A 27,168-nucleotide genomic window follows, 5' to 3' on the forward strand; every position below is an offset into this window, starting at 1 on the left:
GAGCCCAGGATGAGGGTGCTCCAAGGGCACATCCAGGACCCTGCATCCCCGGGGCCCTCACGCCCACCCTGTGCTGCAGGCCATGCCTGTCCGTCCAGCACCTGGGCAGCCCTGGACCAGACCAGCCTCAGCCACCACCGGCAGGGACCCCTCGCCCTGGACCTGAGGGGAGCATCCCCTCCCCAGACAGAGACCCGGAAGGGTGGCAGAGGGACAGCTGGAGCCTCAGCCCTGCAAGGAGGCCTCCACAATTTATTTCCGGGTCTTCTCCAGATCCTGAATGCCCACGGCCACCACAATGGGCCTGCCCCCGGCACCGCAGGCCGCGGGGCTGGGTACTGCGCAAAGTGGGGACCCGGGGCCCAGGGCCCAGTGTGCCTGCACCACCGGGGCTGTGTCTGTGTCACCCCTGCAGTTACCTGGCCTGGAATCTGCCCCTCCAAGGCCCAGCCAGGCTGAGGGAGGTGCCCCCGGGAGCAGGGAACGTCAGCGTCCAGGTGGCAGGATCCAGACGGGGCCGGGCGGGGCTCCCACCAGCCTGGCCAGCTCCTGCCGACACTGGCCCTGGAGCTGGCGCAGCACCACCTCCAGGCGGGCCTCCTGGCTCCTCAGCGCCTCAATCACTTCAGGGGCCCGCAGGCCTGGGCCCCCGGGCGCCCCAGCCTCAGTCCTCACCAGCCGGTGGGGCCCGTGGGGCTGGGCCAGGCTGCAGCCGCCGCCTCGCTCGCAGGCCTGCCGCAGAGCGGCCAGGTCCTGTCCCACGGCCTCCCGCAAGGCCGTCCTCGCGGCGCTCCACTGGGGCCCACGGCCTCCGACCTGCACAGGGGACGTGGCAAGTGAGCAGAGGGTGACCAGTCTCACCAGGACCCTGGCTCAGGGCCTCGGCTCTCCCTGAGCCCTGCCCCAGCCGCCAGCAGTCCTGCGGCCCCTCCCAGTGCCCAAAGAGGAGCAGCTCCAGCGCCAGCTCTGAGGCCCGGCTCCTCCAGGCTCTGTCACCCGCACCGAGCATCTGAGCCCTAAGCCAGAGGCCGTGGGGCCCCGGGGAAAGGGCCAGCAGCTCGATCACCCCCGACAGCCCTGCAGGGCCTGAGCCCTCAGGACCACCCAGCTGCAGGCCCAGCTCTTGCACCGCGGTATTGCAGGGGGAGTGGGCCTGGCTGCCCCCAGCAGGCCAAGTCCTGCAGGGTCTGCTCAGAGCCCAGAGTGCAGACCCTCGGGGCACCCACCCCCAACCCCACCCACCACTCCAGGCGGGGTCAGCATGTCCTCTGCTCTATCGGCTTCCCACTTTCCCACCGCCCTCGCAGAGGGGTGGCCTGGGGTGGCCCTGACCCAAGGGGACGCCAGGCTAAGGGGACGCCAGGCCGAGGACACGACCTGGTGAGGACACCTCTGGCCCCCAGGGCAGGCCCATCCCAGAGACCCTGCAGGCAGCAGGGAGCGCAAAGAGGCTGTGCCCTCGGTGTCCCCAGGGAACTGCCCTGACCCTGACCCTGACCCCGACCCTCAGTGGGCACTGCTCCATGGTTCGCAACAAGGAAGCGTGAAGAGCCCTGAGCCCAGACAAGCACCGGCCCCCCTTCTTGTGAGAAACCGCCTGCAAACATCACCGTTGCTCCAGCTGTCACTGCCCAAGAGGGCAGAGGGCTCCAGCTTGGCCCGGCCGGAGGAGACATGGCCGTGCAGGGCCTGAACGAGCCACGCTGCAGGCCCCCAGGAAACACCCATGCTCCCCAGGGGTATCTGAGGGGAAAACCACGCCTGCAGTTTACTCTAAGATGCTTCAGCAAAAGGAAATCAATGCAGCGCACGTGGCGCACTGCTCACAGCCACAAACCCGGTGCTCGCCCGGCCCAGCTCATGGAGAGAGGAGGGTGGCGCCCAGGTGGGGCTGGGGGACACACATGTCCACCAGCAGGTCCAAAAGGCCACACGGTGTGAGCGGAAGCCAGCAGGGACGACACCAGAACTGCCCTGGGATAACGAACAGACCTGCATCAGGGTGGCCAGGGTGGGGCGGCAGCCGAGTCTGGCAGGTGAGCCCACCCCCCTTGCAAACAGACCAAATGGTGCAAGTCCCACCGTGGGAGCCCCCCACCGAGCACAACCCGGGCCAGGGCCCCAAGTCCTCACCCCGGCCTCCCAGGCCGCCCGCCGGGCCTCCACCGCCTCTCGCAGCTCTCCCTGCAGGGCCTGCAGCTCCCGCACCAGGGGCTCCAACGCTCCAGTCCCTGGTGTGGGGATCCTGGGCAGAAACGTGGGCTGTGAGGCCTCAGGGGGGCAGGCGCCCAGGACCGTGTCCTGCAGAGAGGGACCCCAAGTGAGAGGGTGGGCGGCAGGCCCGGGCCTCACAACCAGAGGCCCAGCTCCCCAGCCGGCAGGGACAGAGGCCCAGGGTCACTTCCCGCCCCCGGGTCGCAGACCAAGCTGGACAGTGACCGTCACCCTGGTGGGCCTGGAGGCCAGGGAGGCACAAAGGCCAGGCTTCCGGAAGGCCAAGACCCCTGAGAAGTCTGGGCTTCCCCAGGAGCTGGGAAGGGTGGTGATGGGACAGACAGACATCTGCAAAGAGCCACACACACAAAACCCACAGGCCTGGGTGTGAAACCAGCTTCAGGGCTGGGTGTGGGGGGCTTCCCTGAGACTTATCTTCCTGTGTGGAAAATGAGAAGACCCCACCACCACCCCAGGGCCGCTGTGGTCAGACCAGGGGAGGGGAGGGGAGGGGAGGGACAGGAGGTGGGTGGAACGGCTTCCTGACCATCCACCGCCAGAAGACCAGCTCCCGGCGCCGCCACTCGAGGGCCGCCTGCAGCCGCGCGTTCTCCCTCTCCAGCCTCCGTAGCAGCTGCAACGCAAACCAGTAAGGCCGCAGAGTCAGAGAACCCAGTGCGCCTGGGACCCTGCACACCCTGCCCACCGTCTCTGGCTCAGTCACCTTGGCTCACCCGGCCCACCCGCGGGCTGAGCCACCTCCCTGCAGGGCACGGCACGGCACGGCACGGCAGGACAGGGCGCGGCACGGCAGGGCAGCCTCGCCTCCAGCACAAGCAGGCCAAGCCTACCAGGCCTCTGACCACACCAGTGACCCGCCAGCCCCCCACAGGCGTGGGTCCCGCAGGGTCGGCGGCTGAGTCCTGGTGCCCCCTCCCTTGCGGCTCCACCCCACATCCCCTGCTGACTGAGGGCTGCACCCCGGAGGCTTCGGGTGTACAGGGAGGCCCCGGATGGGGGAGACTGGCGGGTTCTGGGAATCCCTCCCTGTAGTCCCCTGGAGCCCAAAGGCAGGGCAGAGGCTGCACGGCGCCCAGCTTGGAGGCGACGGAGGACAGACCGGGGACCAGGGTGGAGAACACAGCCGCGCAGACCCCCAGCCCCACCCTGCAGGCACGGCCCGAACAGCCCCGCACCTGCGGACCCCGCAGTCCAGTGCACGGGCACATGCTCCCGTCCCACCTGCTGAGGCCACTGCGGCCTCGGGAAGCCGGACAGGGGCAAGGCCAGTCACGGTCCACCCCAAGGGCCCACGGTAAGCTGCGGAGAGACAGATGGGCCCCACTGGGATGGCCCAGGCCAGCACCCGCTGTGCTCCTCTCTGAACACAGCAGCCAGCACAGTGACCCAGCCTCCGGCACCACTCCTTCTAGAAGGGAGCCCAGGACTGTGCTCTGGGGCCGGGACAAACGGCCAGACAAGAGCCCTGCCAGGCCTCCACTCACAGAGGCTGGTGCCCGAGCCATGCGCACCAGCGTGCCCGCCAGGCAACCAGGGAATGCACATGGCTGGACAAGGGGCTCCCGGGCCAGGGGGCCAGACAGGGGCAGGCTTGAGCACCAGGCCAAGGGCCCAGCCCACGGCCAGGGGAGCAGGGAAGGCAGGCCTGCGGTGAGAATCGCCCTGTGGTCTGGGGGAGGGCTGCGGACACGGGAGGGCGGAGCCCACATGCCCACACCACACACACACCCCGCTACACACACGTGCTGGCCCGTGAGAAGAGCAGCTTACTCAGCTCCCAAGAACAGTCCCAGAGGGTGTCCACACCCCCGCGTCCCAAGCCACAATATAAGAAGACTACAGGCCCAGCCAGTAACCAAGGATGCTGCCCAGCCACTCCACAGCATGCCTGGCCACTGACACGGCAACAAGAGATCATTCCAGAAGCTCATGGGACCCATCCCAAGAGCGCAGCCCCTTCAGGTCGGCTGGTCCAGGCCGCCACCAGCTTCTCATCCAGAATCCTTGGAAGGAAGCCAACTGTCCCCATCCACCTGGCCACACCGTTTTCAGTCCTGGCGCACCAACATGCACCGCCCTCCAGGAGGAGGGGAGTCGTACCCGCCCAGGCCCCCCCCAGAGGCCGGGGTCCCAGGCAGCAGCAGGCTGGAGCTGGCACAGCCTCTGCTCTACTCAGACCAGGGAGGGGACCAGGGGCAGGAGGCCTGCGCCTTGCTGAGTCACCCCTGAAAGGGAACAGAGCCAAGGGCATCTCAGGACGCCCAGATGCGGCCTCAGCACCTTCAGGGCCAAGCATGGCCTCGCCCAGGTAAAGCCAGGAGCGCAGGCCGGGCAGGCACCCCCAGGTGGCCGCCCTGACCCCACGGTGGGGATGCAGACCCCCGAGGAGCACGCGGCTCTACAGGCGGGATCTGCTGGGCCTGCCCTGAGCCTCAGCCCTCCTCCCCAGCCAAGTGTCCCAGGACAAGGCACTGCCAGCCTCACACTCTGGACCAGCCAGGGCCCAGCACAAGTAATGGCCAGCCTTGGGCCTGTCCCAGGACCCCCTGGCCAGGCGAGCCCAAGGGAAGGAAACAGTGATGATGGACGGGGGCTCCTGAAAAGAAGGTCAGTAGAGTGTGGGGCAGCGCCGACCCCCACCTCCTCATCAACAGGTGACACACGCCCGAGCTCAAGGCACCCACACCGTCAGCTCGGCCCCTTGAACAGTCTTCCTTAATTCCAGTGGCCCCCCTTGCTGGCTGCCAGCCCGGCCCAGACACCTGTGTTCTTCCCACTGCCCAAAGTGTACCCAGCCACGTGCACACGCACCGCACCACTGGCTGCTCTGGGGGCAAGAGAGGCCCTGAGGTTGCACGTGTCTCCTACATAGGCAAGGGGGTGAGCTTGGGGACTTCCCTGGTGGTCCAGTGGGTAAGACTCCGTGCTCCCAAAGCAGGGGGCCCAGGCTCAATCCCTCGTCGGGGAACTAGATCCCACATGCTGCAACTAAAGAGTCCACATGCCACAACTAAGGGTCCACATGCCGCAATGAAGATCCTGCACGCCGCAACAAAGATCTCACATGCCGCAACTAAGACCTAGCACAGCCAAATGAATAAAATAAGTATTTTTAAAAAAAAAAAAGGAACTTCCTGCTGGTGCAGTGGTTAAGAATCCACCTGCCAATGCAGGGGACGTGGGTTCAAGCCCTGGTCCGGGAAGACCCCACATGCCGCGCAGCAACTAAGCCCGTGCGCCACAACTACTGAGCCCGCGTGCCACAACTACTGAAGCCCACGCACCTAGAGCTCCGCAGCAAGAGAAGCCACTGAAATGAGAAGCCCGCGCACCGCAATAAAGAGTAGCCAGCCCCCGCTCGCCACAAGTAGAGAAAGCCTGCACGCAGCAACAGAGACCCAACGCGGCCATAAATAAACAAACAGATAGATAGATAGATAGATACTGTTTAAAAAGATGGTGAGCTTGGCTAACACCCACAGCTCAAAGCTGGTCTGCTGTCTGGGTCCCCCACCCTCCCAGGCTCCTTCTCACCTTGGGCCACGCCCACCTTGGTCCCACCAGCCCTCACCTGACGGCCACCCTCCGGGTCTCTGAGCAGCTCCGTTTCGGTGACAGACAGGTGGCCAAGGCTGCGGTCGCTGTGGCAGCCACGGGTATATGAGTGGATCTGAAACAGGCAGTGCAGACCCCAGGCTGAGAAGGTGGGCGCCTCCCCACAGCCAGCGCTAGGCAAGGACCTTACAGATAAGGAAACGCTTCAGAGAGGGTCGGGCCCAGGAGAGTAGTCAGCACTGCTGGGAGGCTGGCCCAGGGCCCAGTACCCACCAGGAGGCCCATGCAGAGGGAGGGGCACCCCACCCAGCTCCCAGGGTGCAGTATAGGTAGAGTGGGGCGCCCCTGCTTCCCCCTCAGCTCATCAAGTGCGAGGCCCATGTGGTGGCACAAACAGTGAGGCCAGTGGCAGGGACACAGACACAGGGCACTCCAGCAAGGTGAGGCCTGAAGGCAGCAGGGAGGCTAACTGGTGGGCATGTCTCACACAGAGGGGCAGCTGGAGCCCAGACAAGAGGCAGTGAGGGCTCCCAGGAAACGCTAGCTGAGCAAAAGACCCTCTCCCAGGGGCAGAGCACCAGGCGGGGTGTTCCAGCACCAGAGAGCTCTGCGCTGGTGCGAACCATGGGCTACCTGCCCAGCCACCGCTCAGCCCAGACCATGCACTGGACCTGTGGGGACACCTGTGCCCCAACAGCTGAGCCCTACCAGCCTTTCGGAAGCCCACAGGAGCTGCCCACCGCCCGTGAGCCCACACCCAGGATGCGGTGGGAGGGGGTGCCTTCCTCGCCATCTCGTGTTCAGGCAGCAGTGGCTCCCCAGGGCCCACTTTGGTGCTCAGTGACATAGAGTCTGAAGCTTCTAGGGAGTTCTGGGGACAGGAAGGTCGACCCTGCAGGCTCCCTGCCCCCCTGATTCCCTGCCCCATAGATGTCCAGCAACACCTGCTCTAGGCCCCCTCCTGGACAACATGGAGCCCTAGGGTCAGGCTCTGGGCCACCCCAGGCTGTGCCCAACAGGTCAACTCCCAGCCAGGCCTGGGAAGGCCCACATTCAGCCAAAGGCTGGGCGCCAGCCTGAGATGGGAATGCTGGACAGGCCTCTATAGCACAGAGGACAGCTGCCCCTGGGTGGACAACGCATGCGTGGCACTACCTTGCCCAGGAGGGCGCACTGCTCCTGCTGACTGGCCATCAGGTTTCGCCACCGGAACCGCAGCTTTCCCATCAGCCACTGCAGGTGGCGGATGTCCACACAGCCGTCTGCTTCCACGCTGGGGGCAGGAGGGCCAGGGCTGGCCAGGGCCTCGCACTGGGGAGGGGGCAAGGGTCACGCACTGCTCTCACACCCCAGGCAGAGACCACGAAGGGGAAAGAGAAAGGAAGCCCCTGGGAGTGAGAGCCAAGAGATCCCGGGGGCGCCAGGAAGAGCTGGGTCAGGAGCCTGTGGGCACGTCCCCGGCCCTCACCTGCCTCCGTGTGCTCACCCGGGCATTCGGGGCAGCAACACTGACCCCCACAGGGCTGACCCCGCCGGTCCGGTGCCCACACCCAGGATTCCCGCCCGGGCTGGGCGCGGCTCACACTCATCCCTCACCCACCTCGCACACGGGCATCTCGTCTCCCAGCTGCACGCGGTTCTGGGTCAGCAGCCGCTCGGGCAGGGGCCCGCGGGCCAGGAGCCAGGCCAGGGCCAGCAGCAGCTCGCGGCCGCCCTGGGAGCCGTCGTCCGGGAGCTGTGCCAGGGCCCGCCTAGGGTAGCCCTGGGTGCGCAGCGCCAACTTCACAGAGCGGACCTGGGCCTCTGCGGTAGGAGACGCCAGCTCAGGAGGGACACCCACTGGAGGTGACGCTACCCAGACTCCTAAGGGACCCCCGCGGGACGCAGAGCAGAGACCATGCTTGGAAGGGACTAGCAGGGGCATTGGGACCTAACCCGGAGGCGGGAAGGGGAGAGGCTCACGCGGGGGGACGGGGTGTCTCATCGGGGAGGCGGGGCAGTGGGCGGGGCCTTACGGAGGGCTGTCCCGTGGTCGTGCAGTGGGCGGGGCTCTCTGGGTGGGCGGGGCCAGAGCCTTACCAGGCGGGCCTTACAGGAAGGCGGGCCTTACCCGGGGAGAATGAGGCCGAGGCGCCGTCGGCCAGCTGCGGCGAGAGCACGCGGAAGAGCAGCCGCCAGAGCGCGGGGGCCTGCGAGGATCAAAGAGCGACGGTCAGCGGGGCTGGCGGCGTCCCTGCGTCCTCCCGGAGCCCTACTGGCCCCAGCCGCCTGCCCTGCTGGCCTCACCGCCTCCGGACGGTCGAACTTGGCGCGGCGGAAGGTCTCGGGGCTGGGTCCGGCAGGCAGAGTCTGACTCAATGCGGCGATGGCCTCGGGCAGGGCCCGGGCCGCGTCCGCCGGGTCCACCCGGCGACGCCGCCGCCGCCGCCCCATGCAGCCTCCGCCCGCCTGTCTCAGATTGCGCGCCGCCGCCGCCGCGTCCCCGCGACCAATCCCCGCGAGAGCTGCGTCCCCGCGCCCAGTCACCGTTCAGGTGCCGCCTCTGCTGGGCCCGCGCCCAACCGCCGAGTAGGCTGAGACGCGCCTCTAGCTCCTGCCCAATGAGCGGTGCCCCCGGCGTTTGAGTGCTGTCTGTTCTGTCCGGTGCGGAAGCATTTCCGGTGCGTCGGGGACCCATCGGCGTTGAGAGCCTCGCGGGGTCCGCCCTCCGCGACTCAATCGCGGCAACACCTGACTCTCCTCGTCCGGACCCCACCAATCAGCCCCTTGCACCAAATGGCAGCCTAGCAACCGCCGGAGGGTCAGCTGCGGCGCTCAGGGTGCCCCCTGCGGCCGAGAGGCGCCACCGACACGCGGGAGCGACCCTCCGCCTCCGGAAGCCCTCTCTGGCCTCCGGAAGCCCTGGGACCCCGCAGCGCGTACCAGGCCGGAGACGCAGGGGCCAGCGCCCGGGTACCGGGGGACGTACCCCGACGGCTCAACCCCGCAGCGCGCGGGCGGGTGCTCCTCCCGGACGGCCGGCGACTCTCTCCCCCTTCAAACCTACGCCTGCATACCCCGCCTGGCCCCTCCCCGTCCAGTCCATCGTCTGTCCGGCTAGCCCCCTACCCCCTACCCCCTACCCCCATCCCCACCCCACCCCACCCCGGCCTCCCTCTGCCCTGCACCTTCAGCCTCTCCTTCCTGCCATTGAAGAGACAGTCTTCAAAGGACTATCCGCACAGCCACTTTGGAAAGCAGTTTGGCGGTTCTTTCAGAGCTAGACTTGTCTACCAGACGACCCCACAGTTCCAGTGCCCGGAACCTGTGAGGACTCGTGTTCCCACTCACGGACATTCAAGGCAGCTCTGTTCCTAACAGCCAAACCGAAACAACCCAAAAGGCCGCCAGCTGGGCAGTCAGCCCTAGGACGGAACCCTCTCGGCACCACTGACGGCGGGTCAAAGTGCCAGGAAGCGCAGACACAGAGGAGGGCAGATGCAAAACACTATGTTGTACGTGCCTTTCATCTATAGGAAGTGTCCAAAAAAGCAAGTGTACAGAGACAGGAGGCAGGTCAGTGGTGGCCTGGAAAGAGACCAGGACTGGGGAGTGGCAGCAGATGGGCATGAGGGAATTTTTGTGGTTAAGGAGAATGGTTTAGAACTGGATTGTGGTGACGGTTGCAGAACTCTGAACTGGTTAAAAAGCATCGAATGTGCATAGGTGAGTTTTACGGTATGAAATTATACCCCAATAAAGCTGTAAAGAGGACAGAGTGAAGGAAGGAGAGAAGAAGGGAAAGAGAAGTGATGAAGAGAAAGGAAGCAGGCCTCCCTGGATCCCAAGTGCTCCCCAGACAAGCCCCCCTCCAGCCCTCACCAAGCCCACAGGAAGTGCGGTCACGCCTGACGCCCCACCTTCCGCCTGGTGTTCACCTTTGCCCGCCCCCACCCCCCCACCCCACCAGCTCCCCTTGCCGTCTCAGGCACAGCAGCTGCTCACTCCCTGTGTCCCCCTGGAACTAGCCCATTCTCCAGAACTTGGCCTCTGACCCGGGCACCCCCACCCCAGGAGGCTGTCTCAGTGGCCACCTGACAAGTGCCAGGGCAGCTTACCTCCCGAGAGCCCTCCTCCCCCACAGGCACGGGGGTATTGCTGTATGCCCCTCACCTCACCTTCAGTCCCCTCCAGTCCCCTTCTGAGCTGGGGCTGGGACCAGCACAGGCCTCCAGGCTGGCCCTGCCTTCTGTCTCCACAGCGCAGAGGCCATGCTGCTAAGGCCTGCCGTAGCACCCTGGAGCCTTCGCCCAGTATGGTTCCTGACGCATTGGGTCTGGAACCCGATGAGCCCTTTCCCGCTCCGGCGGGCCTTCTGCTCCGAGTGCCTTCCTCCCCAGCCTGAGGCCTGGCTGACCCACTCTCCCTGTGGGCCTCAGCGCTCTGAGCGCTCACTCCAAGTCTGCCCCCCACACCCAGACTGAGCCACGCGGTGGCGGAGGGGCCAGGAGTTTCTGCTGCCTTTTCAGGGCCACCTCCCAGCAGCTCGGCGCGAACCTTCCAGTGCACCCACTCCCCCCTCTGTGCCTGCTCTGGCCACAAGCCCTTAGCTGCTGGGCCCCCAGATGACACCTCCACCCCCCACACCCCACCACTGAGAAACCAGGCCTCACTTAGTATCCTCTGCTCCCGCCTCCCCCGCTGAATTGCATCTGTCCCCAGAAGCACTCCAGCTCCCACCCCTTGGAATTCTATGAATCACAAATCTCACACACGCGCACACACACGCATGCACGCGCGCACGTGACCCCACACACTGCCCTGGGGCCCCCCACGCCTGTCCAGCTCAGGCCTGCCGGACCCCCAGCCAAGCCATGGGGCAGGGCTGAGGGCATTTGCAAGGCTGAGATGACCTCTCTGGGCTCCTTAGATCCGCCGAGCCCTGGGACAGTGGCCGTCTGCCAGGGCCGGAGTGTGAGTGGCCAGTGGGGGGAACGGCGAGGGCTCTGAGGGTGGCCCAGTCTGCAGCTGCTCCCTGAACGGAAACAGGAGTTTTCAGAAAGCCCCTAGCCGTTGCCGCCCAGCCAGTCCTCACCTCAAAGTCCGCATCGGACAGCCAGCCGCTTGCTAGTCCCTACTGGGCAGCCGGCCACCTGCTAGTCCCTGGGCATGGCACGGGGGCAGATGAGGTGTCTGGGTGGATGCACGGCTGGCCCAGTCCGGCAGGGTGGGGATGGGGGATGGGGACAAGGGAGGAGCAGCAGGAAGTGGGGAGGGCAGGAGAGGGCTCCCCACCACAGCTCCCCAAAGCTTCTCAAAAACGGAACCAGCTCAGCGGATTCACCCTGCAGCCTCATGTTCCCGCTGACCAATCCCAGAGCTGCAGAGGAGGGCTGGGGCATCTGCAGGGCTGAACGCGGGGCTGTCCAGGGTGGCTCCCTGGCAGAGTACCCCCGCCCCCACCAGGGCAGTGGGCAGCAAGGCTGGCTGCAGCAGGAAGAGCAAGTGCCCGGCAGGGTGCAGCCCCCTGCACTGTTCCCCCAGTGAAGTGCACACACGAGTAGGTCTTCCAAGTGTCCGGGTTTATTGAGGGCTTGAGGGTCTACAGGGGAGCCCCAGGTGCCTGTGGGGAGGGCCTGCCATCGGCCTAGAGGGGCAGCGGCCCGGCGGGCAGCCAGGGATGGGGTCTCCAGAACCTGTGCAGAGAGACAGGGACAGAGGTGAGTGCAGGCCCCAGGAGTGGTCGGTCCTCACTCAGGGTGGGGGAACCCCACTCTCAGGGCTGGCTGGGCTGGGCAGGGCAAGGGGGATGGGGGTGTACCTGGGTTTACTTGAAAGTGTGGCTCTCTGCCCCACCGCGCCCGAAGCCTGCGGAGAAGCAGTGGGCGGGTTAGGGGTGGCCAGGGGCTGTGGAGGTCAGGGTCAGGTGGGGGCTGCGGGGAGCATACCTTTGGGGCCGAACATGGCCGCGTAGCAGGGGTGGTTGCAATAGGGCTTGCCTTCATGCTGCGGAGAGAGGCGCGTGAGGGCCTGCCACCCCTCCCCCACGCCCCGGCCTCCCTCCAGGCCCCACCTACCTCGGCGTGAGACCCCGAGGTCAGCGTCTTTCCACATTTCTCACACTTCAGGCAAGGGCGATGCCAGTCCTTCCCCAGGGAGGTCACCCGCTCAGCTGCAGAGGGACAGACATGCCCCCCGCCCCGTGAGGTGAGACACTGCTCCTGGGACACGGGGCACACCCACCTGCTCGCACAGCGCCTTCTCCAGCCACCTCTGCTCAAGGCCTCGCCCACGCATGCCCGGTGGCCCACCCAAGGTCTCAGCGGCACCTGTGCCCCACGGGGGGAGAGGGGCACCTCCAGTCCCCAACCGGTCCCGCCCAACTAGCGGGGGTGGGCGCCGGCCCTGAGCGCGCCCCTGAGGGCTTGGGTGGGGCTGCAGGAGGAGGCGAGGGGGCCTTGGGTCGGGACCCGGGCCGGCTACCGGGTTGAGCCCTCCGCCTCTGCACCGGTGACGGCGGTGGGGCGTAAGGGGCGCCCTTCCCCGTGGCGAGGCGGGGGGACTTCCCACCTCCTCCTGCCCTTCCCCTGGGTGGGCCCCGGGGCGCGGGACAGGAAGGCCGCGCCCGGGATCTGAGCGCGCCTGGTCTCGCGCCCGGGACGCCGGTTTCCGCGTCTGTTTCTACTTAGCGCTGGGAGGGGCGGCCAGAGCCCCGCGTTCCTTCCTACCCCTCGGGGTCCCCGCCCAGGGCGCGCGCGAGAGGAGGCTAGAGAGCGCAACCCGGAGACGGGAGACCCAGAGACGGGCAGACTCAGAGACGGGAGGCCCAGAGGGACCCGGAGAGACAGCGGGGCACAGAGATGGAGGGCCGTCCGACGCAGGGGTCCCGACCCGCACATCCAGGCGGCCGCGGGCAAGGCTGAGGCGTCGCCCCGAGGCGGTGCCCCAAGTCCCCCTGCGCCCCCGGCCCACCTGAGCGGCCCCGCGGCGGGGACCCTGGGCCACGCTTCCGCGTGGGGCGGCTCAGGGACCCACAGTTCGAGCCGGGGAGGGTGGGGGTGGAGTGCGCTCACCAAAGTACACCTCTTTGTTGCACTTGGGGCACTTGGGCATGGTGGCGCCGGGTCCGGGTCGGGTGGCTGGGCGGGAGCAGAGCGGAGCGCGGGACTGGGTGGGTCGCGCCAGGTCCTCGCCTTTCAAGCACCCCGGGACCCCGCCCCTTTGGGACCCGCCCCTAGCGCCCCGCCCCCTGAGCCCTGGACTTGGGCCCGGAGGCCTCGGACCCAAGCCAGCAGACCGAGAAAGGTCATCTGGTCCACGCCCGCTTTGGGGTACGACCCGGGCCTAGCCGACGACAGAGCGTGATCCGAGCAGTGCAGGAGATCCGTGGGGACTCACTGAAGGGGCGGGGCTGGCGCACCCGGAGGAGCCCCGCCCCTCGCCCTGGACTCTGGACTCGCCGGGTCCAGGATCTGGGGCAGTGGGGCTCCCCAAGAGCAGGAGGGAGCACCCCACCCCCAGCCCCAGATATGCCGGAGCCAGGGAGGGAACCGGTCACCTCTAAAATGCAAAGAGATGCAAACCAGCGTGTCCCCTTCCCCCGATGGAGGTTTGGGGACACCTGCCAGGGGAGTCTCAGCCTGGTAGCCCTCCCCCAGGAACTCCCCGCGGCCTCCATCACGCGCGGGGCCAGGAGGACCGCCCCGCTCCGCCCCGCCCCAGTTCCCCACCCCCGAGGGACATACCGGTCTCTCTCACGCGCCCCACCTCAGACCCGCCCCTGGAAGTCCATCGGACCGCAGCGGGAACGTCCCCAGGGAATTCAGAAGAGGGGACTCCGCGACGGGGCATCCATTTTCTCCACGGGGACAGCCATCGGCTGCGGGGGCTGGGGGTTCTGTGGCGGGAAGTGGATGCGGCGACGCCCAGGCCGGCCCAGGCCGTCTGGGAGATGCCGGGGCCGGCGGGGGAGGGGTCTTTATCTCTGCGGGAAGCGCCGAGTGCAGAGCGGTCCAAGTCGTTCGTCCAAGGAAAGCGGGAGCGGCCCTGGAGCCTCCGCCGTGCCAGGCAGAGACCGCGGACCCCACCCGCCCCAGGAATGGGGGAAGACCTAGGGGGCTGGCTCTCTCGCGGGCTGCGGGGTCCTAGGCCAGCCTCTGCGGACCAGCGGAGAGGCCTGCATCTCAAGGGGGTGGGGCCCTCGAGGGGAGGCGGCTGGCCAGCCTCCCATCTGCCCCTTAGCCCAGGCTGAGGTGGAGGCCTGGGTGGGGTCCCAGTGCTCTGTGCCCTGTAGGACTCTGCCTGGGCCAACCCTCCTCCATCACTGTCACCCAGGCCACCTCCCTAGCCGTGTCTCCATCCTACACCCTGAACCTTTACCAGCACCAGCGTCCTCATGTGCCCTCAACCATCTCGCCAAACAAAACGTCATCTCTGGGCCTGTCCAGGCCCTGTCCCCATGGAGGGTGCTGGAGACCATCCTCTGACAGGGCCCAGGAGCTCCGGCCTCCCCACGCAGTGACGCCCTCACCCTTACCACCCGCTGCGAGCAGGCCCCCCCCCGCAGAGTCTGGCAACGGGACCAGGAGTGGAAGCCGTGGCTGCCTCCACCCCGACGGCGCCCCACCAGGCCCGGGTCGGGGTGACGGTGAGAGCTCCAAGCCTTCAAGGGTAAGGGAGGCCGGCCGCACCCCAGCCTCGGTGAGGAGGACGGCCCACTGGACCCCACACTCCCGCGGCGGGCCCCCCACACCGCTCTCCAGTCACTCCCACCTCCCTGGGACCCCCTCTCTGAGGCCACAGTTCTGCCCCCCCACCCCGGGAGCTGTGCAAGCCCCGGGGTCCACAAGGTGGGTAGCCCCGGTGCCCGGCTGCCCGCTGCCCTCAGGAGGTGGTGCACGCCCTGCCCTGCACTGGTGGAGCTCCGGGCCCGGAGCCTCAACACCCTCTCTGCCTGGCACAGGGGCACCTCAGCATGGTTTCTGGAGCCGACACCACCGGCCCAACCTTCCCACAACCCCCACCCGGCCCTTGATGTCTCCTTGGCCTGCGCCTGATGCCACCAGGCCAGGCCAGGAACAGGAGGTGGTCCTGGCTTCCCTCATCTCCTGGCTCCATGATCCAGAGAGCAAGGTGGGCAGGAAAGAAAGCAGGAGAGTGCCGGGGGGTGGGGGGGTGGACGGGGCACACGGAGACACAGACACAGCTAGGAAATGCAGACAGGTAGAAGCAGCGAGAGGGGAGGAAGGGCAAAGACCTCTGGTGATGGAGAGGACCGAGTGGGCAGGGGGCACGGGGCAGGACACTCTGGGGTAGGTGGGCGTCTGTCACAGCAGATCCCGGGCATCAGGCCACGCGTGTTGCACGCACCGCCTTGCAGATCCCTGAGAAGGCTGCCCCAAGTGGGTGTGCCAGGCAGAGGTCAACTCCACCGGGATGATGAGCTGGGGGGGGACAGTGACCAACAGGTTGCCTGGATGCGCACGCGTGTGTCCCAGTGCCTTCCTGGGTGGGCGTGTCCATCATGGTGTCTCTCGGGGCATGCGTGCATGAGGCCCTTCTCTGAGCAGTTGCCTTCCCATGTTTCTGCCCGGCCCACACCCCCAGCCCACTCAGGGCTCCGGGCCAGGTGGGGCTGTGAGCCGGCTTGTCTGCCCTCCACACACCTGGCCCCAGGGATGACGCCTCCACACCACCAACACTGGGACTCCAAACCCGCCTGACCTTGGGGGTGGGCGGAGCTGAGAGCCCCCCCTTGATAAGCAGGGTGATGAATCTCTTCTTGGCCTTCCCCGCTGTTAATGGCATGGTCACAGCACGGGCCCCTGCGGGGAGGATGCCGGGGGGGGGGGGGGGGGGGGGGGGGGGGGTGGGCCGAGGGCCATGGGCGTTGCCCTCTGGTTGCTACATAGCACGGTTTTTCCAGACACACAGACACACACACACACACACACACACAGACACACACACACACACACACACACACACACTGCTTGGAACCGTCCCAAAGCTTCGGTCACAGACTGACGTGTCCCTTCAACTCCCCCAGCTCCCTGTCTGTCCTGCCCACCTGTGGGGGTGGGGACCCCTCCAGCTGCAGACCCCCCAGCACTGGGGGACTGTGGTGGGTGGACAGATCCTTCAGCCCCCTAGACTCTATGGCCAGGCACACCCCCATTTGAGGCTTGACTGGGTGCCCATCAGGGCCCTGACAGTCCCTCCAGGAACAGGCTTCTTGCTTCCATGGGCTCACCTGCCCAGGATGCACTTGTGGGGGAGCGGCAATGGCCTGGCCCAAGGTCAACCAGACTCGGGACCACCGGTGCAGTTCAAGACCCAGATCCGCCTTGCCTGGCCCTCCACCCCTTTCCTTACTCTTTTGGGGCCCTAGTGGCATGTGCTGCACAGACCCATGGAAGGCACGGAGTGAAGCACCCCGCACACCCCAAGACGCAGCCCGCCCCAGCGCTACCAGCACCGTGGCCCTGCGCTCGTCTCCCTCCCAGCACTGGCCGGAGGCACAAGGGCTGCGTCTGGAGTGTGAGGGACCGCGGCCAGGACGGCTACTTGCCCCAGGCTGCTCTGTGCCCAGAATGTCCACCCTGCCCCAAGCCAGCCTAAGGGCATCCAGGGCCCTGAGACCGGGGGGGAGGTCACTGCGGAGTTCTGGCTGCCTGGCCAAAGCCACCTCCACACGCTCACCCTCTCTCTGTGCACTCCCGCGCCCTCGCCTGCTGAAGCTCCGCCCAGGCTCAGCTGGAGACCCAGATGGCAACGGGGCAGGACCCTGCCCTGCCGCAGAATGCTGGATGCAGAGGGCCAGGCTGGGGCCCTCCAGGCGCCGGGAGAATTGGTGAAGGCACGGCTGGGCCCCAGTGACCGCTGAGGAATCCACCAGGAGAGCTCTGCCCCTCAGGGCTGGACAGACACCCCCCCCCCGGGCACACCCCCCCACCCCACCCCCACCCCCCGCCATGCCATACACTGTGACACTTGCCTCTGGCCTCTTCCCTACCATTCTCAAAGCCCCCACCCAGTGCCCAGTGCCCCAGTCTCCGGGCTCCCTCCTCAGTGTGGACAGGTGTAAGGATGTGCCCTGCTAGGGCTGGAGGCCAGCAGGGCCTGTCTGGTGTTCCTGCACCCAGATGCCCTGCAGGGCCAACATGTGCTCCAGGACCACTGCTGAGCCCTGGGCCAGAGCTGGCTTCCTGCCCCCAGAGGCCACCCCTCCCTGCCCTTCCCCCAGGCCCGGCTGAGTCTGAGTCGTGGAGACTCAGACATTCCCAGGGCCTATTTTTAACAGCTTGTCTCCCGGGGCCCCTTGTCTGGCCCGAGGTCCTGCCCCGGGCGGCCCTGGGGCTGGGGAAGGGAACGGACTCTGTGCTTTCCCAGAAGGACGCTGATCCTGTCCACCAGGCCACGGCCTGGCCAGGGTAGGAGAAGACCCCTCTCCTCCTCTGCTGGAAGCAGGCGTGGGATGCAGAGGGGCTGGGGTAGAGGGATGCGGGCACCTACAGCCTTGAGTTCCCTCAGCCCGCCCTGCCCTCCCCCTCCCCCTCCCCCCACCCCCACCGCAGGCTGAGCCTAGTTCCGGGAATCTCTGTGCCCTGGAGCCAAAGCCCATGCAGCAGCGCCTCAAATTCCAGCCTCATCAGCCCAGCAGCTGGGCATGTTCACGGCCACAGACCCACCCCTGCAGCCAGCCGGGCCCTGAGAAAACGTGCTGCCCACACCTGGCCGCCCCGGTCTCCCGCCAGTCCTTGCCTGTCCCAGCTCCCAGAGGCCCAGAGCCGGGGTCACAGGCACTAGGTGACTTCCTGACCCTTAGCACCCAGGGGGCCACAGCCCATGACCAGTGCGCCGGTGCTTGGAAAAAGGTCATGCTCCCTCAGGCCTAGAGCAGCTCAGCCAGGCTAGCCTAGCTGGGTGGGGTCCCCAGGGAGCCTCCAACAGCAGAGGCCCAGGGGAAGGTGGGGGCCTAGGGCAGGGGATTCTGGGCCTCAGGGAAGTGGGGGCCGAGGGAGCTGCAGTCCCCACAGAGATGCCTGGAGGGTGGGGGTACCAGCTAGGGCCCAGGTCTGAAATGGGGTGCAGGGTGGGTCTTGGAGGGTCCTGGCGAGGAAGTGGGGAAGACTGGACCGGTGGGAGGTGGGGTACAGCTGGGGAGCAGGATGGCGGAGGAGGCCCGGGCGCTGTGCCCAGCCCTGGGGTTCTGGATGGAACAGAGGTGGTTAGATGGCATTTCAGGGCCGCCTCAACTGGCTGGGACCGGGCTGGAGGGGTGGGGGTGGAGGCCGGGCGGGGGTGGGGGGAGGTGGAGAAGGCGGCACACCGTACGGGCCTCCCCTGCGTCTTGCAGGGGCGCCCGAGGAAACACCTGGCTTGTGGGGAGGCTTCCTGGAGCTAGTGTCACCAAGAGAGCCCCGGCAGCGCAGGGCCACTCGCGGCCCCCACCGACGACACCCAGCGACCGCGAAGAGACAGACGGTACCGGCCCCGCCCCGATTTCCATGACAACCCCGCGGAAACAAACACGGAGGCGCGACCCCCTCCGCACGCAGGAAGTGGAACGCGCCCTCCCGGGCCAGAACCCGGCAGTGGGAGGGCACTGCGTCCCTGGCAGGGCTGGGCCGATCCTCCCTCCAGGCGACCCCGGCAGCCCTCGCCCCACCCCCCCAGGGCGGGCCTTCACACGAGAATAGGCCCCGCCCTTCCCCGGCTTTTGGGGAAGGGCGCGCCGCAGATCAAGTCTTCCCCTACGCAGTTTCCCCTGGATCCTCCTGGAGGAGGGGCCCCGGCTGTGCTCTCAGCAGCCCCTAACCGGCCGGACGACAGGAATTTCCCATCCGACACCGGGAGCCCTCAGCGAGGGCGGGCCTGGGGGTGCTCAGGGAAGCCTGAGTTCTCCCCCAAACGACCCCCCAACCAAGGAGCCTCGTGCTGGCGGGAGGGAGGTGGGAATGTGGAGGGGTGTTGTCCCGGCCCCTCCTCCGAGCGTGCTTGCCCGAACCTCCCCTCAGCCTGGGGTGGGAACTGGGCGCCCTTGGGGCACCTGCTCCAGCGCCTCCCATCCCCAGGGCAGGCCGACCCACCCTGCACATCCTGGCTGCGCTCCAGGCGCCGGCCAGGTACGAGGAGACGCTGCCGCCCACGCTGGGCGCCTGGACTGGCCAGGAGGAGGGCGGCTTGGCACTGCAGACACCAGGAGCCGGCCCTCCACCCCAGGGACACGGTTGGCTGCTCGAGGGACAATGAGCCGGGCACCCAGGCTCAGCTGTGTCTGGGCCCGCGGGCCAGGCACGGGCCTGTGCCACGGGCTGGGGCGCTGGGAGCTGTCCCTGGGGGCAGGGCACGTGGGGAGCCGGCTGCCTATGGTGCTGGGGACACGGGCCCAGATTGAGCAGGCCCGGATGACGCTCCTGGCTCGGGGAGGGCGAGGCATCTGGGGGTGGGGTGCTGGGAGCAGGCCAGGGCAGGGCTGAGCGCTGGAGGGCAGGTCTCCGAGGGTTCTGCCCCCGCGCCCAGCGTGGAAGAGAAGGGGCGCCCTCTGGTGGGCTGCCCGGGAGCCAGCAGGTAAAGGGAAGGCAGACGAGGAGGAGAGGTCTCCTCCCAGCTACTGAGAGTTCCCGGTTGCAAAGGCAGAGCCTGGACAGCCTGGGGAGGCCAGAGGTGAGTCCATCAACACTGCAAGCCCAGACGCAGATGCTGTTCAGGCAGGAGCCCCTAGGCCTCTCCTCCAGACTGCCCACGTTCTGTCCCTGGGCTCCCACCAATGCCGGGGCCGGCCGACCACGCTCAGCCTCGCTCCCCCAAACCCTCTGTACTTCCAGGCTCCTCCTCGTCCCTGACCACCCTTCACCGGCTTCTCCCCCTGCAGAGGACCCGTCCTCTGCTCACCTGCCCCCTCTCCCTCCACATGCCATGCCCTCTGCTCTTTCCCGAGGCTGACCTCTCCCTCTGGGTCTCTGATGGATCAGAGGACCCCCTGGTTTTGGTGCCCATGTCTGGGGACCAGGACCCCACCCCCGGATGCCTCCCACCCTCCCCACGTCCAGCTAGTCTGGTCCCTCTCAGGGGCCCAGCCCACCTCAGTGTCGGCACCACAGCCTAAATCAGCGCCTCCCAGCCACGACCACCGCCGTTGGGAAGAGGACCCCCGGACGAAGGGACGCTATCCCGGCTTCACACCCATGCCACAGACACAGACACAGACACAGTGCGGGGTTGTGCGATCCTCAAACCTTTCATTGACAGCAGAACGCCCGGCAGTCGAATGTGAGCCACGTGAGGGCGGCGGGCGGGCGCTTGCGAGGCAGGGTGGGAGGCGGGCAGAGGGCTCCTGGCAGGGATGTCCCTCCACCCTTGGGACACTGTGAGGGGCGTGGCTGTGGCTGTCACGGGCAGGGGGAGCATAAATAACACTGTGGGCAGGACTCGGGCAGCAGGAGGGGGAGCGTGGGGCGGCCACCTCAGGAAGACCCACCCAGGCCACAGGGACGTTCAGGGACGTGTGGGCCGTGAGATACAGACATGGGGACACGGGGGGCCAGGAGGACACAAAAGGGGTGACGGGTGGCTGGGGACACAAAGGCAGACACACCCAGGGAGACAGGGTTGGTGGGCAGGGCTCTGGAGTCAGCTCAGGGGCTTCCTCCCCAACACGCAGGCCCTGGACTCGCAGGTGCTGAGGTGGGACTGGGCGGCGGTCACTCTCCCCTCGTAGCCAAGCAGTGGGCCCCTGGCCAGGGGCCTGCGCAGGCGGGCCAGTGCCCCGCAGAAGGGCCTGCGGGCCTAGGGCTGAACCTTGCCCTCGGGGTCCTTGTCATAGATGTAGCTGCCAACAGCTCCGGTGTTCACCCCTGTGGGGAGAGGGGCAAGGGTGGTAGGGGAGGGGTGGAGGAAGGGGGACCCCGCATCCCAGACCCTCCTGGCCACACTCACCCTTGGGTCCGAAAAGTATTCCGTAGCAGGGCTTGTGGCAGTAGGGCTGGCCGTCGTGCTAGGGACGAGATGGGGGGGGGGGGGTGAGAAGCGAGGGCCACGGAGTCCACACTCCCCACTCCCCCTGGTGGCTTCCTCCGGGTCTCCCTGAACCCTCGAGTTCTCAAAGCCTTGGCCAGGTCGGCTCACCTTGGGGGAGCTGGAGGGGAGGACAGCGCCGCCACGCCACGCCACGCCACGCCACGCAGCACTGCGCGCACGCGAGCCACGAGGCTGGCCACCAGGGGACAACGCCCACCGCCCGGCACCCCCCTCCCCCGCCTCCCGTCCCCGGCAGCTGCGCGCCCCGCCCCCAACCGTCCAGCCGGCGCCCCTCTCACCTCCGCGTGCCCGCCTGGGGTCAGCGTCTTCCCGCAGCGCTCACAGCGCAGGCACGGCCGGTGCCAGTCCTTGCCCAGAGACGTCACCTTCTCGGCTGGGGACGGGAGAGGTGGTGAGGTCGGGGGCCCCCCTGGCGGAGACCTCCCAGGCTGGGGGTGGGCGCGGCCACTCACCAAAGTAGACCCTCTTGTTGCAGCGAGGACACATGTTGGGTTCCCCGGTGAACGTGGTGACGCTGGAGGCTGGGAGGGGGAGGAGTCAGGACGGGGCACAGCGGCTCCGACGCCCCGGCCCCCCTGCCCCCGGAAACTCAGCCCAGCCCACCTTTGCTGGGCCCCTTCGGGGGGCCGCTGGCCTTCCGCTCCTCAGCTCGGGCCACGGGGACCTCGATGGGGCCAGTGACCTGCGGCTTCTCGGCAGAGGGCTTCTCGTAGATGTACGAGCCGGCACCTCCGATATTCACCCCTGTGAGGCGGCAGGCACTGTAGGGGGGTGGCCAGTGGGCTCGCCCACCACCCAGCCCTCACAGCCACCCCCCAACTTCTCAGAAAAGGGTCCTCCGCGGCCCACTGTGGGGTCAGGACCCCCACCCAGAGGGCACCCGTGGGCTGCAGATTTCCGGGAAAGGCACGGAGGATGCTGGTCCTTCAAGGACGGGAGGGGCCAGCATGGGGAAGGAGACAAGGGGGCCGGGGGAATCCGAGGGTCCACAGCGTCCCGCCAGGCCAGCCCCAAGTCTCTGCTGGGCCGAGGATCGGCACTGGCCACGTCCCCCAGCGCTGGAGTAGATCACACGCCGTGGCGCCCCACCCAGGCTCACCTTTGGGTCCGAACAACGTGGCATAGCAGGGCTTGTGGCAGAAGGGCTTCCCGTCATGCTAGGCAGAGGGCAGGGCATGAGGGCGGGGGCCGGGCCTGGGCTCCCCGGCCCCCCCCTCCCTGCCCGGGGGAGGGGCTCACCTCGGCGTGGCCCCCTGGCGTCAGCGTCTTGCTGCAGTGCTCGCACCTGAGGCAGAATCTGTGCCAGTCTTTGCCCAGGGAGCTCACCTTCTCAGCTGGGGCGGGAGAGGGGTCAGGGCCAGCGCCCTCCTGCCCTCCCACGCTCAGCCGCCTGCTGCCCCCGCTGTCCTGCCCGCTCCTGGGCAGCCTCTGCGCCGGGTCCCCTTCATCCCCACCCAGGAGCCACGTGGCACCTGCCTGCTCCCCCACCGTAACCACCTTCTGCTCCCCAGGGGCCCTGCTCTCCCTCTGGGTCTCAGGCACCCTCATCACCCTGGGTCACGGGCTGCAGCAGGGAACTTGGACGGGGTCCCAGCTCAAGCACCTGCTAATCCCCTCACCAGGACACCTGCCCCTCCCTCACACACATCCGCAAACCCTCCAATCAGGCCCTAATGGAGCTGGCAGAGCGCCCCCGCTGAAGGGTGGCCCCAAGCCTCCAGAACCCCTGCGAGAGGCCAGTCCCTGTCGCCACCATGGGACACCCGTGGGACAGGACGCCTGCCTGTCTATATTTGGCTTCCTCTCCCTAAGCTCTGAGCGCCCCCCCCCGCCCCCCCCCGCCTCTGGCTGCTGCTTTGGCGCTCAAGGGCTGAGACCAGCTGCTGAGGGTCACGTTGGGGCCCCTCCCTGTCCCCTGCCCCAGGCTGGGGCTGCTGGGCCACCTCCCAGTGGACGGAAGCTGAGGCTTCCCCAGGGGAGCACAGCAGGAAAAGGGCGGAGGAGAGGGCAGGAAGAAAGGCCGGAGCTGAGTTGGAATTCCTCCCAACTGGAAAGGGGCCCGGCCAGAGGCATCGGGGAGGGGAGCAGGGGGGTCAGGTGGGCTGGGCCCCTTCCACCCTGGCAGAATCTGGCCAAGCCCCAAGAAGAGGCCAAGGACCAGTGGCTCCTCTGGTCCCCCTCACAGAGGGGCCCCCACCTGGGCCAGGCCTCCCCCAGGGCCCCAGCAGAGCAGGGAGAGAGAGCCTGGCCAGGGGCACCCCGAGCCCCAGGTGGCCTGTGGGTGCTGCTGGAGGGCAGTGAGTCCCCCTGGTGGCCCAGGTTCGGAGCCCTGAGCGATGTCTCCCCACGGCCCTGGTGGAACCTGCTGGCCCCGGCCAGGGGCAGCACAAGCTTAGATCCCTCTGGCCACTCCACCAAGGAGGCTGGGACGCAGGCTGGCCAGGCCTCGCCCCAGGTCCATGCCAGGGCAGATGGGAGCTGGCTGAGCCCAAGGCGGGCTCGGATCCTCTCCCAGTTCTCCTTCTGGCCAGCGGCGGCCGAGGCAGCTGCAGCTCAGGGCTGCCAGAACCACTGGCTGGTTTGTAGGATGTGGCCACCTGGGGGCAGGGGAATGACCCTCAGACCCACTGGCCAGGTCGACGGCCACACATTACCGGCCCAAGTTGGGAAGGCAGAATCGATTGAGCCTAATGGCTCGGAAGGGAACCGGCCCTCACCCGGCTGCACGGTTGTTGGGGACACAAAGGCTCGGTGTCCCTGAGGTCACCCTGGGGTATCCTGGCCCAGGTTGCACTGTGCACACGCTTGGGGTGTAGGCTGCTGGGGTGAAGCCTTATTGGGGGTAGGCTGCTGGGGTGAAGCCTGATTGGGGGTGGGAGGGTCTGGCCCCCAGCCCTTTCCTCCACCAGGGCCTCCAGACCAGGACAGAAGCCAGCCGAGTCTGAGCCGCCTTTGTTTTCTGCTGGGAGCCGGCGGCCGCCCAAGCAGGCAGAAGCGCTTTTCCGGGCTGTCCACGGGACTGTTGGCCCGGTCCTGAGCTAGCATGACTGGGAGCAAAGTTGCGGGCAGCGGGGCTGGCAGGAGGACCCTGGCGCTGGCCCCCACCCTGAGCCTTACAGGATGAGCCCTGTCTGGGATGGGGACAGAGGGCTGGGCGGACTCCTGGGGAGGCATCCGGAAGCCCCTCGGCTTCCAGCCAGCCCAGAAGCACTCCAGGCCAAATCCGGTCCCTCCCCTCTGGGAACAGCAAACAACGTCGGCCTCCTCCGGCCTCCTCCTCGAGCTCTGGCCTGCTGGGAAGCCAAGTGGCCATCTTCACCTCGGCCTGTCCCCAGTCCAGACCCGGACCACTGCCCTTAGGATGACAACAGAAGGATCGGATCCCCCGTCTGTCCCTGTCTCTCCCTGCCCTTCTGGCCATCCTGGCTTGTGCCACCAAGTCTGTCTGTGTGGGCGTTGGTGGGAGGCTCGGTGGGCAGGGACTTCGCCGCCCTGGCAAAGTCGGATCAGCCAGGATGAGCGAGAGTGGGTGAGCCAGACAACAGGGTCAGAGCGCCAGAGTGTGGGTGAGCCAGTGCTGGGGGGGGGCAGGTGCCGCCAACCCAGGGGGCATCCTGGCAGAGAGGACGCCCTCCTACCCAGCTACCTCCTCCTGAATGCCACTGTTCTGACCTTGAGGAAGCAGGGGGCCTGGCCACCTGGGCTCCAGCGTCCTCTCCTGCTTGTGGGGACTCGCTTGTCACCTCACCCCCGGGAAAGTCCTGGGGGGACGTGAACCAAGGAAAGGCGCGCGCTGGGACACGCAGGAGGTAGAGGCCAAGGTCGCCCCCGCGTGGACTGAGTCCAGACAGAGCCCAGCCCTAGCCCAGCCCCGCGTGGGCAGAGGTCGGGGTGGGGGCTGGGGGTCACGGGTCGAGGCCACGCCAGCCCGGCCACGTGTCCGCGGAAGGCGGGACTGGGGTCCGCGCGAAACGGCCGAGAGGGACAGACAGGAGCGCGCGAGAAGCGCCCGGAGATTGCTGCCCCGCCCGACCCCGCCCCGCTCGGCACCGCCGGGAGAACCGCGATGCGCCCGCGAACCCAGAGCTCTCCCCCAAGCCCGGGCGTATTCTCGGGGGGACCACGCGCCCCCCCACCCGCCGGGCCTCGGGCCCCCGCCCCACCCCCATCGTCCACTTCGGGGTTCGGGCGTGGCCGCCCCCAGCTTGTCGCCGCTCCGCCCTTCAGCCGCACCCGCGTGGGCAGCGCGGCGAGCTGGGTCGGGGCCGCGCATCCTGGACCGAGAAGGGCGGCGGGGTGCTGGCCGGGCCCGGGCACTCACCGAAGTACACGGTCTTGTCGCACTTGGGGCACTTGGAGGCCATGGCCGGTGCGCTCCCGTTCAGCCCGTGTCCTCCGCCCGCGCCCGTCTCCCCGCCGCCGCCGCCGCCGCCGCCTCGCCCGCCCCGCCAGCCCCGCCCGACCGGCTGTCTGTGCTCCCATTGGTCTGCGTCCGGGGCGGGGCGTCGGGAGCCCGCCCTCGGGGTCCGGGCGCCGCGGGGGCGGGGGCGCACCTGCAGGGGCGGATGGGGGGCGACTGGACCCGCCGGGCGCCCCTGGGTCGCGCGCGCGAGGTGGCCTCTACCCAGGCCCGCCCTGTCCTCGCCTGTTTCCATGGCAACGTTGGGGCAGCCAGCCGGGCCGCGGGTGGGGCTGGGAGTCCGCGGCCCCCTCGACTGGGGGCGTCCTGGCCAGCGGGGGCCTCGGCCCGGAAGGGCGGCGTCGGGACAAGCAGACTGACTCCCCGACGGCGGACCGGTCCGCCCTGCCCGGTCCTGGCGCCCGAGTCCCCAAGGGAACCCTACCCCACCCTGCCGCGCGCCGCCACCCCGCTTCCCTTTGTTGCTCGGTTTCTATAGCAACGGCCTTGCGGTGGGATAGGAGCGGGATTCCGGGCGGGCGCGCCACCGGTCCAGGCCCGGTCCCGGCCCCGCCTAACACTGTCAGTGGTGCTGAAGGCCCAGCGGGTGGAGGGCAGGGCGCCTGCCACTTCCAAAAACAGCGCGAGAGAAACTGCTGGAAGGGGGTTGGGGAGGGGATGCCCGGCACCGAGGGGACCCGCGGGGCTGTGCTGCAGGCTCTGAAGTTGTCCTCCCCAAGCTCTCCCACCCGAGGGCGGTAGGGAGGGGAGGAGAGGAGGGAGAGGAGATGTTGGGGCCCCTGGAGTGCCCCTTTCGCGGGTGCTGTGGCCGGCCAAATGGGCGGACCCTGCCGTCAGCTTCTACCCCTATCCCCTCCCCCGGCTCCCGCCACGGGCATCCCTCGTCTGGACCCCACTAGCTTAGGGCCCAGGGCCTCTGACCTCCAGCTTGGTGGTGCCGAAGCACCCTCCTGGAGGGCCGGGGAGCTAGGGATCTGCCAGCATTCGGGGTCTCTCCCCGGGGTCCACAGCCCTCCTGCCAACAGGGACCTACCTACCTGCCTGACCACTCCCACTCTCCCTACCTGCACCTGGAGCCATGCAGGACCCGGCCCTAACCCCGGGGTCTGGGGGACCTGGAGGACGCTGGGGCCACCTCCCAGGGGCTCTGCCTCCTCATGGGCTCTCCTCTGGACCTCCGTCCCCAGCTGAGCCTCAAGTCCGGCAGATGGACAGACCCCCAAGCCCAGACGACTAGGCCCAGGCTGGGCAGCGGGCTCCAGCCCCCTCACCCCCTGCCCTGTCTTTGAGGCTCTGTGCTGGACACTGAGGTCTGCCCCCCACTGCCGATTTCCTCTGCCTGGTGGCGTCCGGCGCCTCTCCTGGCCCCTGGTGCCAGCGTGTTCACAGTGGTTGGGTGAGCCAGTCTCACAGGGCAGTTTCATGGCAGCCCTCCGCGGCCCTGCTCCCAGCGGTGCCCCCACCCATTGCACCCACACCCTTCAGCCAGTGCCATTTCCGTGAGGACAACAGCCCAGAAACATGTGGCCCCCCTCAGGCCTAACTGACCAGCCTGGCCGGCCCCCTCTCCCTTCGCACTCGGGCTCTGGCCCCGAGCCAGCCAGGGCAGAGACCAGAGAGGAGGCCTCAGCGGGCCCCCCTTCTTGGACAAGGTGGCCTGCAGGTCAGTCATTCACATCCCGCTCCTGGCTCAGGCTGGGTGTCCGGTGTCTCTGAATAATTCATGGGCCCACTGCCCCCCACTTGGCACCTGTTACCACCTCCTCTGTAGCTTGGGAGCCCCCGGGGACCCCCGGGCATCAGCCTCCGTGACTCCACCCCGCCCCTGAAATTTGCAGGACTGCTGTGGAGGGCGGACTGGTTGGGCACTGGTGTCGCCCAGCTTGGAGAGCGAATGGGGGTGGAGCAAAGGAATGGCGCTGGGCCCTGGCCAGATG

At 67.8% G+C, this 27,168-nt stretch overlaps 3 protein-coding genes across 4 annotated transcripts; all 3 read right to left on the bottom strand.

Moving 5' to 3' along the window:
- Positions 1-450: 450 nt before the first annotated feature.
- Positions 451-8,403, bottom strand: TEDC1 (tubulin epsilon and delta complex 1). 2 transcript variants are annotated; one of them, XM_079913886.1, is made up of 8 exons: positions 8,077-8,403; positions 7,901-7,979; positions 7,391-7,593; positions 6,946-7,101; positions 5,807-5,905; positions 2,762-2,848; positions 2,134-2,301; positions 451-816 (listed from the first exon to the last, which is right to left on the bottom strand). In XM_079913886.1, the coding sequence occupies exons 1-8, from the start codon at positions 8,221-8,223 to the stop codon at positions 487-489; spliced, it is 1,269 nt and encodes a 422-aa protein (XP_079770012.1). In that variant the 5' UTR covers positions 8,224-8,403; the 3' UTR covers positions 451-486. The 2 variants fall into 2 exon arrangements, with proteins under 2 accessions (XP_079770012.1, XP_079770011.1); XM_079913885.1 differs by lacking the exons at positions 7,901-7,979; positions 8,077-8,403 and having other exon boundaries at positions 684-2,245; positions 7,391-7,841.
- A 2,530-nt stretch (positions 8,404-10,933) lies between these two features.
- LOC307182041 (cysteine-rich protein 1) lies at positions 10,934-12,959 on the bottom strand. Its single transcript, XM_079913146.1, has 5 exons — positions 12,843-12,959; positions 11,847-11,941; positions 11,718-11,775; positions 11,591-11,637; positions 10,934-11,465 (listed from the first exon to the last, which is right to left on the bottom strand). Exons 1-4 carry the CDS (start codon positions 12,880-12,882, stop codon positions 11,597-11,599), a joined length of 234 nt encoding a protein of 77 aa, XP_079769272.1. The 5' UTR covers positions 12,883-12,959; the 3' UTR covers positions 10,934-11,465; positions 11,591-11,596.
- A 7,033-nt stretch (positions 12,960-19,992) lies between these two features.
- LOC307182623 (cysteine-rich protein 2) lies at positions 19,993-25,526 on the bottom strand. Its single transcript, XM_079914011.1, has 8 exons — positions 25,133-25,526; positions 22,051-22,145; positions 21,911-21,968; positions 21,415-21,555; positions 21,264-21,332; positions 21,090-21,184; positions 20,710-20,767; positions 19,993-20,627 (listed from the first exon to the last, which is right to left on the bottom strand). The coding sequence occupies exons 1-8, from the start codon at positions 25,464-25,466 to the stop codon at positions 20,560-20,562; spliced, it is 918 nt and encodes a 305-aa protein (XP_079770137.1). The 5' UTR covers positions 25,467-25,526; the 3' UTR covers positions 19,993-20,559.
- Between the last annotated feature and the right edge of the window lie 1,642 nt (positions 25,527-27,168).

The sequence above is a fragment of the Stenella coeruleoalba genome (assembly GCF_951394435.1).
Source record: "Stenella coeruleoalba genome assembly, chromosome: 2".
NCBI lineage: Eukaryota > Metazoa > Chordata > Mammalia > Artiodactyla > Delphinidae > Stenella > Stenella coeruleoalba.